Source organism: Procambarus clarkii, chromosome 26, assembly GCF_040958095.1.
Source record: "Procambarus clarkii isolate CNS0578487 chromosome 26, FALCON_Pclarkii_2.0, whole genome shotgun sequence".
Taxonomy (NCBI): domain Eukaryota; kingdom Metazoa; phylum Arthropoda; class Malacostraca; order Decapoda; family Cambaridae; genus Procambarus; species Procambarus clarkii.
Window position 1 is genome coordinate 18190425 of NC_091175.1, and position 13269 is coordinate 18203693.

At 44.9% G+C, this 13269-nt stretch overlaps 1 protein-coding gene and 1 long non-coding RNA gene across 2 annotated transcripts in view; one reads left to right on the forward strand and one right to left on the reverse strand.

Annotated features, from left to right (window-relative positions):
- LOC138369037 (uncharacterized) overlaps positions 1–13269 on the reverse strand; it is a 160875-nt gene that overhangs the window by 137034 nt on the left and 10572 nt on the right. The window lies entirely within an intron of this gene.
- LOC123756834 (mucin-2) overlaps positions 1–13269 on the forward strand; it is a 98316-nt gene that overhangs the window by 71786 nt on the left and 13261 nt on the right. The window contains 3 exon segments of the mRNA XM_045740205.2: positions 5934–5990; positions 8920–9105; positions 13035–13075. Of these exon segments, the coding sequence (XP_045596161.2) occupies positions 5934–5990; positions 8920–9105; positions 13035–13075 (284 nt within the window).

A 13269-nucleotide genomic window follows, 5' to 3' on the forward strand; every position in this document is an offset into this window, starting at 1 on the left:
TGGCGCACTGTAAGGGGTTATTAAGCCCAACAACCAACGGGTTATCGTTGGTCAATACATGTTGCTATATTAATTGATGCCCTACATCCCCCTCCTACCGTGAAGGTCGAACTGGGGCAACGTTCAGTACGCTCACGTTCTGGCAGAAGGTCGAACTGGGGCGACGTTCAGTACGCTCACGTTCTGGCAGAAGGTCGAACTGTGGCGACGTTCAGTACGCTCACGTTCTGGTAGAATGTCACCCACGTTTACATTTCTTTTTGTCTCAATAACCTTAATCAAGACACGTAGCGCGCCGCGCTCTGATACTTCTACTGGACCAGAGGGGCGTTTCACAAATAGAGGAGTATGCCCTTCGTCCTCTGACTCCTTGTGTGTGGGGGAGAAAACGGACGTATGTCGTAAATTTTTTTTAACTTGCGTTGATAACATGTTGAAGATCTAATTTGTTTCTAATTTTGCCCCGAGGGGCGAGTTTATTGGGCAGCGCCACTGATCCTGTGAGTGGACACACCGCCATAGTGACAGTATTGGGCAGCGCCACTGATCCTGTGAGTGGACACACCGCCATAGTGACAGTATTGGGCAGCGCCACTGATCCTGTGAGTGGACACACCGCCATAGTGACAGTATTGGGCAGCGCCACTGATCCTGTGAGTGGACACACCGCCATAGTGACAGTATTGGGCAGCGCCACTGATCCTGTGAGTGGACACACCGCCATAGCAGCATGTACAACACTCCCCAATAGGAAGAAAACCCCGTATGGATGTGGGATTGCGTGACTGTACCAAGCGAACTTACACATCTATATGAATAAGTTTTAGGTGGAAATAAACAAGAGAAGCTTTGTATGCGCCAAAAGGCATTCTGCTGTGTTTTGCTTTATTCTTTTCTTATGATCTTAAGTAAAAGAAAATGATTATTCTTAGTCTTTAGTAGTAAGGCCAAGTTGTTAGTCTTTAGTAGTTACACAAAGTAGTTAATCTTTAGTAGTTCCGCAAAGTAGTTAATCTTCAGTAGATACGCAAAATAGTTAATCTTTTGTAGTTACGCAAAGTAGTTAATCTTTAGTTCGTGGCGTAATAGGCTTGAGTCAGCCACAGGGTGGAAAGTGGAGCCCGAGTGCCAGAGTGGTCAAGCCACTAAACAAGGCAATCATCTGGAGCAGTTACAAGAGCAGTAGTATACTTTCAAGTATACTACTGTGGTGACATATCCCTTACGCTGCTACGAGGTTGGCGTCCGTGGTCTGGCTGGCAGTGTATGCGTATGTATACATCCCAAAGTAAAATAGTTTGTGTGTATGCGTATGTATAGTTGTATTGAGGGGGAGATACGCTGATTCAATGTAGAGTGAATGAATTAGTTTCCCTTAGATACCCCTTGACACGAATAGAAAACGTTTATGTTTACTATTTGGAGGGTTGGCGTGCTTCGTGTGTTTGCTGTGTGTGTGTGTGTGTTTGGGTGGGTTTGGAGTGCGTGTGCTGCACGCACTCACCACTAACGAGTGCTTGAGAGGATTAATTGGCTTCCGGTTCCCAGATCCGCTTTATAACCCCCCCGTCAAAAGGCTCATTGACCGACACACGACGCCATTTTCTTCATTCTCAGGAATGATGTTAGTCTCCAGATGTTACCCAACACCTTCCCCGCCTCACTGTGTTGACACCGACGGTTCCTCCTGATGTCTCTCCGACCAGCCCGTACTCCTAAGGTGTCCAAACGTCAAGAAACCGTCGTACTAAAGTGCCCTTATCCTAAACTACCAGAGAACCTAAAACAGAAAACGGGATAGTGTGTCAATTTCGCGCGAGCCGCTATACCATTTTCTAGTACGACGATTTTTTGGCCTTAGGTGGAGTATACGTCAAAATGCGACGTGCTATTATCAGAAGGGTTGTTGGTAAATCGGAAAATCATCCCGATTTACCAACCGTTGGTAATTCAGGATGATTTCCCGGGTGCTATTCTTTTTAACCATGTCGTAGCTCAGTCGATTAAGGCAGCGTCTGGGATGCTCCCGGAGGTAGGTTCGAACCCTCGTCACGGCCCTTGTGGATTTTGTTCATTTGATGCATCAGGCTATAGTGATTTCTATGTGTAGCAAAATAACATAATTAAACCTCAAGGTTTAGTACACAGGTTTATTCACTTTTATTATGCTTACTTAGGAAGGTAATTAGCCCTGTTGAAATTTATTAATGCTTTCTATATTTTGTTTCATGTTCAATATATAAATTATATGCATCAGTAATATTAAGTTTTTAATTAATATTAATAGTATGAGTTTATATATTTTTTGCAACTTTTTAACTCTTGATATTTTAACTTAAAATATTTTCTTATTATTATTATTATTATTATTATTAATATTGTTGTTGTCAAACTTTTATTAATTTTATAAATAAAATATCGATTTTATAAAGATTATTTTTTTTGTTTTCTTTATATTAAATATTTTATTATAATTGAACACTTTATTATTATTCTGTTGATATACTACGTAAAGTGATATGATTATATCATATATATATATATATATATATATATATATATATATATATATATATATATATATATATATATATATATATATATATATATTTCAGAGTTGAGAATGTTTTAATTAACGTCTGATATTTTCTCCCATATTTAAGTTATTTATAGTGTGAGTAATATTCTGTTAGTTTCGTTATTTAATAAATTGATATTATTTCTGAAACTATAATTATCATATTATGCTCATTCATTTTAAATTCTAATTCTTCACTTTTATCATCATCATTCGGGAGTTTAGACAAATAGTTAGATAACTAAGTATAGTTACAGAACTATAGTTATAGAACTAACAAATAGTTAGGTAACAGGTAAGACAAATAATAATGTTCTTTCAGTGTCTTTCAGGTGTATGAGTGCATCTGTTTTGGTTATATTAAATTATATAAAAACAACTGGCATTTTAGGCTCCACACCTGCACCAGGGGCTCTGTCCTTTTCCCCAGGGGGGTCCATACCTGTTCCTAGGGGTTTTACATATGCTCCTAGGGTTTCACACCAGTTCTCAGGGCTTCAGACATGTATCATGGATCAACACCTGTCTCTAGGGCTCCACATCTGCATCAAGGGCTCCATACCAGTTCCCAGGGCCTCAAACCTGCCCCCAGGGGTCCAAACCTGTCTCCTAGGGTTCCACATCTGCATCAAGGGCTCCATACCAGTTCCCAGGGCCTCAAACCTGCCCCCAGAAATCCATACCTAGCCTCTTGCTGAACTCCACACCTGCACCACGGGCTCTACACCTGCCTCCAGGAGCTACACACGTGTTCCCAGGCTCTACACCTGTTCTCAGAGCAACCTAAAAGACTAAAACCTACAGAGGTTATGCAAAGTATTGCATAACGGGAGAAAATATTGCAGCTGCGCAATGGGATCGAACCCGCATGCCTGAACGTCTTGGGCACGGGCACTACCAACTGGACCATGATGAGCTACTTTCTTGATCTTGCGATAACGTCTTACGCGATCCACCAGCGCCCTGCGCCTTGATCCTTATTTATCTATGTATTTTCACTACCATCAGCTGTATGCGCGCACGTACAAACGCGCGCACGTTTCGTGAGAGATTGGACGTCATTCTAAGATGTCGTTGCTGAGTTGTATTTTTTTTTGTCATTGCCCATGTTCGAGTCCCGCAAACTGTGTAAAGAAAAATGACTGTACCAAGGTTTTACCTGTTCTAGCACTATGGTGGTCCTATTGGCCTCGTGTGGGCCAATAGGACCACTATAGTGCTTAACGATACAACCATCAACGCCTAAAACGTCAGTTAACGCGCGCAACAGCCGGATGTAAACACAACACGTGACTACGTGACGTCACACGCAAGGTCCAAGCCAGATGTTTGGTATTTCTTAAGAAAATTAAAAAAATACCGTCTCTTAAGATCTTACGGGGTATTCATGCCCGTGCCACCTCTTAGGTGGTTTAATCTTCATCAATGACTCAATCTCTGAAGATAAATACCTGAGGAACTATCCACAGGTTGTTTAACCATGTACCCCCATCCTTCACATCTACCAGCCATTCGTGTTCCCTTGATCCTATCCGTTGCTCGCATATTAGTAGGCATCCATCAGTCTCAGGAGACTATGGAGTTGCGCTCTGGTTGTCGGTCTGGAGCGGCCTCTCCAGGGCGCAAAGTCAGGGTAGGTTGATACAAGAGAGAAGCTGTTACCCATGCAGCAGGTCCCTCCTCTCCAGGGCGCAAAGCCAGGGTAGGGTGATACAAGAGAGAAGCTGTTACCCATGCAGCAGGTCCGTCCCCCCTCTCCACCGCACCGAAAGTCTCCAATGGAAAGGCCAACACCAATACGATTGGTTCCGGCGCCGTCGAAGGAACTGTCAGAACGAGGTTGAAGGCAACAACGAACTGCCTTATATCTCTTGGCTATAGTCTATCACCCTCTCCCCCTTCCCCCCAACCAATGATATATGAACAGTTGTCAGTCATCCTGTGTTACGGGCTATTCATGCCCGTGCCACCTCTTGAGTGGCTTAATCTTTATCAATCAATCATCCTGTGCAAAGCTTTACTACATCTGTCAGTACGAGAACTTACAACCTGGAGTAACTGAAACCTACATCCAGGTGCGCATGGAATAATAAACAAAAGAGGGGTTACGAGACCTCGTAAAATCATTCGCAAATGGCGATATTTGCACACAGGAGGATGTCGTAACTACGTTGAGAGCAGTGTAAGGGTTAAACCACTGTGATACTAAGACGCTCTTGCCTTCAGCTAAAAGGGAACTATACTAAGATTTGCGTTCAGTTTAAGACCTAAGCGGAGGACTGAGACGGTCGTGTTGAAAGCGTTTATTAAAGATACGCTGAGATTCTCTGCTTTTGACCGTCGTGAGAATTAAATTTAACTTATTTTTTTTAACCCAATCCAGTGCCCAAATTGATTTTTTAAACCCAATCCAGTGCCCAAATTGATTTTTTAAACCCAATCCAGTGCCCAAATTGATTTTTTAAACCCAATCCAGTGCTCAAATTAATTTTTTTTAACCAAATCTTATTTTCAATTAGATTTTTTAACCCAATCAGATGCTCAAATTGGATTTTTTAACCCAATCAGAAGCTAAAATATATATTTTTAAAACGCAATCAGATGCTAAAATTTTAATTTTTAAGCTAATCAAATGCTCAAATTTATTTCTAACCCAATCAGATGCTCAGACTGAAATTGAATTTTTAACCAAGTCTGATTTTTAAATACATTTTTTGTAACCCATCCCGATGCTCAAGTAATTTTGTGTAACCCATTCCGATGCTCAAGTAATTTTGTGTAACCCATTCCGATGCTCAAGTAATTTTTTGTAACCCATTCCGATGCTCAAATAATTTTTTGTAACCCATTCCGATGCTCAAATAAATTTTTTGTAACCCATTCCGATGCTCAAATAATTTTTTTGTAACCCATCCCGATCCTCAAATAATTTTTTTATACCCATCCCAATGCTCAAATAATTTTTTGTAACCCATCCCGATGCTCAAATAATTTTTTGTAACCCATTCCGATGCTCAAATAATTTTGTGTAACCCATTCCGATGCTCAAATAATTTTGTGTAACCCATTCCGATGCTCAAATAATTTTTTGTAACCCATTCCGATGCTCAAATAATTTTTTGTAACCCATTCCGATGCTCAAATAATTTTTTGTAACCCATCCCGATGCTCAAATAATTTTTTGTTTAACTCAATCTGATTTTCTACGGATCACCTCTTAGGTGAGCTTCGAATTGTCAACACAATTCGAAGCTCAATTTGAATTATTTTTTTAAGCAGATTCTCAGACTGAAAGTATTCAATGGTTTCATACAGTTGTATTTCTTGTACTGACGCGTGAATGTTTTCTTTCCAGATGACGCCACGACCACAACGACCAGCAGGACGACCACCACGACCACGTCTCCTACAGGTACGACCATTATCAGGGTGAAAATAGCACTTTTCGGGGGACTTAGCGTTCAACGCGGCCCGGTCCTCGACCCAAATGGTGAAATACTGCCAAATTCACGAAGCAGTTACGCAAGCACTTACGAACCTGGGGCCAGATTCACGAAGCAGTTACGCAAGCACTTACGAACCTGGGGCCAGATTCACGAAGCAGTTACGCAAGCACTTACGAACCTGGGGCCAGATTCACGAAGCAGTTACGCAAGCACTTACGAACGTGTACATCTTTTCTCAGTCTTTGGCGGCTTTGTTTACAATTATTAAACAGTTAATGAGCTCCGAAGCACCAGGAGGCTGTTTATAACAATAACAACAGTTGATTGGCAAGTTTTCATGCTTGTAAACTGTTTAATAAATGTAACCAAAGCCGTCAAAGATTAAGGAAAGATGTACACGTTCGTAAGTACCTGCGTAACTGCTTCGTGAATCTGGCTCCCAGGTTCGTAAGTACTTGCGTAACTGCTTCGTGAATCTGGCTCCCAGGTTCGTAAGTGCTTGCGTAACCGCTTCGTGAATCTGGCCCCAGGTTCGTAAGTGCTTGCGTAACCGCTTCGTGAATCTGGCCCCAGGTTCGTAAGTGCTTGCGTAACCGCTTCGTGAATCTGGCCCCAGGTTCGTAAGTGCATGCGTAACCGCTTCGTGAATCTGGCCCCCAGGCCTCCTTGGCGTATATTTCTCCAGCAGAAAGATGCTATGGACCTCGGCCCTTGTGGCAGAACTAAGACGGAATAAAGTATGAACTAAGACTAGCAAATAGGGCGTATTAGAAGGGAGAGGAGGGAAAACGGAAGGGGGGGACACTGGTCCCCCTCTTTTCCATAAACCGGTGTGTAACACAACCCTCTCCCTCTCCCCCCCCCCCTACACACACCTGTATGACTGGCTTATTCCCCCCAAGGAACTGCATTCCTCAACGCTCCCTTCACCAGTAAAAAATATAAGGAAATACTGTCTTTTGGGTAACACGTATGAACAAAAAGGTGAACACATAGAGGACACATCCCCCCCCCCCCCACACGTGTCCTGAGAGAGAGGGGAGGGGGGGGGGGGTGGACACGTGGGTCCCGTGGAGACCTTGACTGCTTCCAGTTAGTAACTCATCATGGGTCACCTGTCCTGTATACAGGTGATGACTGGCGAATTTTTCGTGGCAACCACTGAGGTAGATTATGACATGGCAACCACTGAGGTAGATTATGACATGGCAACCACTGAGGTAGATTATGACATGGCAACCACTGAGGTAGATTATGACATGGCAACCACAGGGGTAGATTATGACACATCAACCACTGAGGTAGATTATGACATGGCAACCACTGAGGTAGATTATCACAGCAACCACTGAGGTAGATTATGACATGGCAACCACTGAGGTAGATTATCACAGCAACCACTGAGGTAGATTATCACAGCAACCACTGAGGTAGATTATCAAACATCAACCACTGAGGTAGATTATCACACATCAACCACTGAGGTAGATTATCACATGACAACCACAGAGGTAGATTATCACACATCAACCACTGAGGTAGATTATCAAACATCAACCACTGAGGTAGATTATCACATGACAACCACTGAGGTAGATTATCACATGACAACCACTGAGGTAGATTATCACACATCAACCACTGAGGTAGATTATCACACATCAACCACTGAGGTAGATTATCACACATCAACCACTGAGGTAGATTATCACACATCAACCACTGAGGTAGATTATCAAACATCAACCACTGAAGTAGATTATCACATGGCAACCACTGAGGTAGATTATCACAGCAACCATTGAGGTAGATTATCACAGCAACCACTGAGGTAGATTATCACAGCAACCACTGAGGTAGATTATCACAGCAACCACTGAGGTAGATTATCACAGCAACCATTGAGGTAGATTATCACAGCAACCACTGAGGTAGATTATCACAGCAACCACTGAGGTAGATTATCACAGCAACCACTGAGGTAGATTATCACAGCAACCACTGAGGTAGATTATCACAGCAACCATTTAGGTAGATTATCACAGCAACCACTGAGGTAGATTATCACAGCAACCACTGAGGTAGATTATCACAGCAACCACTGAGGTAGATTATCACAGCAACCACTGAGGTTGGTGTGTGAAAATCTACAAATTTTTACCAATTTCAAACCAATTTACTAAGTATTAACAACGTTCTAAAGCTCCCAGTGTTTCAGGAATTGCAGTAAATTGCGATATCTGTCAAATGTGCATTTAATACGGATCGTCTTGATCGATAACAACGTGTGCGCTTGCAGGGGTTATGCTCTGGCTCTTTGGTCCCGCCTCTCAACCGTCAATCAACTGGTGAACAGGTTCCTGAGCCTATTGGGCTCTATCATATCTTACATATTTACATGTGTTGCCCCTTTAAAGTCAAAACTAAAAAACTTTACATTAGCTCTGCCTGGCTTCCGGTCTCGCTTCCTGCAGGCCAGCGTTCAATCCCCGACCGTGCGCCCAAGTGGTTGGGCACCATTCCTTTCCCCCGTCCCATCTCAAATCCTCATCCTGATCGTTGTTGTTGTTATAGATTCAGCTACTCGGAACAAAAGTGCCAAGTAGCACGGGCTATGGTGAGCCCGTAGTGGACTTCCCTGGCACAGGAGCGGGGCTGTAACTGCATTCTGATCGATTGATTGATAAAGATTAAGCCACCCAAAAGGTGGCACGGGCATGAATAGCCCGTAGATAGCATCCCGATCGCTTCCAAGTGCTATATATAGTCGTAATGGCTTGGCGCTTTCCCCTTGATAATTCCCTCCCCTCTACCGGATGGTCTGGTGTGTAGTGCGTGTGGCTGAGGCGGCCAGGGACGCGGGTTCGATCCCATTACACGTTCTCGTGATTTCAGATTGCAAGGTGAATGGACGGACGTTCCCTGACGGGTTCCGGGTGGAAGGAGGCGGTGATGTCTGTCAGTCGTGCTTCTGTCTACGCGGAACCATCACCTGTACGAACCTGACCTGCGCCCAGCCTCTGGACGGGTGCACCCCCGTCATGGAGGACGGCCGCTGCTGCCCCGTCATGTACGACTGTGGTGAGTGTCCCATTGTGCTCACCAGGGTGCTCTGTTGGCCACCCCTTAGTTGACCACACCACACACTACACAGTGAAGGCACCACGACGTTTCCGTCCGTCCTGGACCATTCTCAAGTCGAGAATGGTCCAGGACGGACCGAAACGTCGTCGTCTCTTCAATATCTAGTGTGTGGTCTGGTCAACATATTTCAGCCACGTTATTGTGACTCCTCGTCTGCAGCCGTTAGTTGTCGTTGGGAGACACGTTAGTGTAGAAGGGAAGGGAACTACCAGGAGAGAGCGTCAAGATTCAGCTACTGGCAACAAAAAGTTCCAAGTAGCACGGGCTATGGTGAGCCCGTAGTGGACTTACCTGGCACAGGAGCGGGGCTGTGACTTGTGTTCCATGGAGAGAGTTGTTGTTGTTATAGATTCAGCTACTCGAAACAAGTTCCAAGTAGCACGGGCTATGGTGAGCCCGTAACTTACCTGGCACAGGAGCTGGGCAATTAGCACGGGCTGTGGTGAGCCCGTAGTGGACTTCCCTGGCACAGGAGCGCTGATGTGTGATGGAGAGAGTGATTGATTGATGAAGATTAAGCCACCCAAAAGGTGGCACGGGCATGAATAGCCCGTAAGTGGTGGCCCTTTTAAGCCATTACCAGTATCAAGAGCTGATACTGGAGATCTGTGGAGGTGCGAATGCACCCTACATGACGGGAGATGTCTCCCTTGTGAATGTGTTAAGATGAAGATGAAGCCACCCAAAAGGTGGCACAGGCATGAATAGCTCGTAAGTGGTGACCCTTTTGAGCCATCACCAGTATCAATAGATGATACTGGAGATCTGTGGAGGTGCGATTGCACCCTGCGTGACGGGAGATGTCTCCCGTGAACCATGGAGAGAGTCAAGCGAGTGTGACTATATAGCACTGGGAAGGAGTCAAGATCAGGATTTGGGGTGGGATGGGGGAAAGGAATGGTGCCCAACCACTTGGTGGTTCGGTTGGGGATTGAGCACCGGCCTGCATGACGCGAGACCGTCGCTCTACCGACGGTCAATGTAGATATAATATACAATTTGCAGAGACTAAGTCACAATAACGCGGTTGAAACCTCTTCCTCAACCCACACACATGGCCAGTGACCACAGTCTTGTAATATACATATATATATATATATATATATATATATATATATATATATATATATGCGAACAAGCCTGAATGGTCCCCAGGACTATATGCGAATGAAAACTCACACCCCAGAAGTGACTCGAACCCATACTCCCAGAAGCAACGCAACTGGTAACTACAGGGCGCCTTAATCCGCTTGACCATCACGGCCGTCAAAAGGAAGTGATAGCCGAGGCTATTTGAGCCACTTCCCCGACGGCAACTCGGATGGTAATCTTGGGCATAGCATTTCACCAAATCACCTCATTCTTTGGGGCACACGTGAGGAACACAAATGCGAACAAGCCTGAATGGTCCCCAGGACTATATGCGAATGAAAACTCACACCCCAGAAGTGACTCGAACCCATACTCCCAGAAGCAACGCAACTGGTAACTACAGGGCGCCTTAATCCGCTTGACCATCACGGCCGTCAAAAGGAAGTGATAGCCGAGGCTATTTGAGCCACTTCCCCGACGGCAACTCGGATGGTAATCTTGGGCATAGCATTTCACCAAATCACCTCATTCTTTGGGGCACACGTGAGGAACACAAATGCGAACAAGCCTGAATGGTCCCCAGGACTATATGCGAATGAAAACTCACACCCCAGAAGTGACTCGAACCCATACTCCCAGAAGCAACGCAACTGGTAACTACAGGGCGCCTTAATCCGCTTGACCATCACGGCCGTCAAAAGGAAGTGATAGCCGAGGCTATTTGAGCCACTTCCCCGACGGCAACTCGGATGGTAATCTTGGGCATAGCATTTCACCAAATCACCTCATTCTTTGGGGCACACGTGAGGAACACAAATGCGAACAAGCCTGAATGGTCCCCAGGACTATATGCGAATGAAAACTCACACCCCAGACTATAAAACTATATGCGAGTTTTCATTCGCATATAGTCCTGGGGACCATTCAGGCTTGTTCGCATTTGTGTTCCTCACGTGTGCCCCAAAGAATGAGGTGATTTGGTGAAATGCTATGCCCAAGATTACCATCCGAGTTGCCGTCGGGGAAGTGGCTCAAATAGCCTCGGCTATCACTTCCTTTTGACGGCCGTGATGGTCAAGCGGATTAAGGCGCCCTGTAGTTACCAGTTGCGTTGCTTCTGGGAGTATGGGTTCGAGTCACTTCTGGGGTGTGAGTTTTCATTCGCATATAGTCCTGGGGACCATTCAGGCTTGTTCGCATTTGTGTTCCTCACGTGTGCCCCAAAGAATGAGGTGATTTGGTGAAATGCTATGCCCAAGATTACCATCCGAGTTGCCGTCGGGGAAGTGGCTCAAATAGCCTCGGCTATCACTTCCTTTTGACGGCCGTGATGGTCAAGCGGATTAAGGCGCCCTGTAGTTACCAGTTGCGTTGCTTCTGGGAGTATGGGTTCGAGTCACTTCTGGGGTGTGAGTTTTCATTCGCATATAGTCCTGGGGACCATTCAGGCTTGTTCGCATTTGTGTTCCTCACGTGTGCCCCAAAGAATGAGGTGATTTGGTGAAATGCTATGCCCAAGATTACCATCCGAGTTGCCGTCGGGGAAGTGGCTCAAATAGCCTCGGCTATCACTTCCTTTTGACGGCCGTGATGGTCAAGCGGATTAAGGCGCCCTGTAGTTACCAGTTGCGTTGCTTCTGGGAGTATGGGTTCGAGTCACTTCTGGGGTGTGAGTTTTCATTCGCATATAGTCCTGGGGACCATTCAGGCTTGTTCGCATTTGTGTTCCTCACGTGTGCCCCAAAGAATGAGGTGATTTGGTGAAATGCTATGCCCAAGATTACCATCCGAGTTGCCGTCGGGGAAGTGGCTCAAATAGCCTCGGCTATCACTTCCTTTTGACGGCCGTGATGGTCAAGCGGATTAAGGCGCCCTGTAGTTACCAGTTGCGTTGCTTCTGGGAGTATGGGTTCGAGTCACTTCTGGGGTGTGAGTTTTCATTCGCATATAGTCCTGGGGACCATTCAGGCTTGTTCGCATTTGTGTTCCTCACGTGTGCCCCAAAGAATGAGGTGATTTGGTGAAATGCTATGCCCAAGATTACCATCCGAGTTGCCGTCGGGGAAGTGGCTCAAATAGCCTCGGCTATCACTTCCTTTTGACGGCCGTGATGGTCAAGCGGATTAAGGCGCCCTGTAGTTACCAGTTGCGTTGCTTCTGGGAGTATGGGTTCGAGTCACTTCTGGGGTGTGAGTTTTCATTCGCATATAGTCCTGGGGACCATTCAGGCTTGTTCGCATTTGTGTTCCTCACGTGTGCCCCAAAGAATGAGGTGATTTGGTGAAATGCTATGCCCAAGATTACCATCCGAGTTGCCGTCGGGGAAGTGGCTCAAATAGCCTCGGCTATCACTTCCTTTTGACGGCCGTGATGGTCAAGCGGATTAAGGCGCCCTGTAGTTACCAGTTGCGTTGCTTCTGGGAGTATGGGTTCGAGTCACTTCTGGGGTGTGAGTTTTCATTCATATATATATATATATATATATATATATATATATATATATATATATATATATATATATATATATATATATATATATATATACCATATGTATTTTCTTCTGTCCTCTATGGACAGGGTTAGAGATCTGTTAAACATATAATTCAGTGATTTATTGAACAATCAACCACAGAAGGTGATTGTTATGCTTTTAAAATGCTAATCCAGCATTTTTGCAAGATTAGCCAGTGAGGGATGCAAGCAGTGTTATAAATACCCCGTAATCTTCTGTTATAGAATAATTAATAAAATATACATTTTTGTTTTATACCCAGATGGCGAAGCCTCGAAGACCCAACACGCTCTTCTGTTAAAGGTAAAGTATCATAGCCACTGGTAAATATTGAAGCCATATGACCGGATCAAACCTTCGGTCCTGATCTTGTACTCACCTAGTTGTCCTTGCGGGGGTTGAGCTCTGGCTCTTTGGTCCCCGCCTCTCAGCTGTCAATCAACTGGTGTACAGATTCCTGAGCCTACTGGGCTCTATCACATCTGCATTTGAAACTG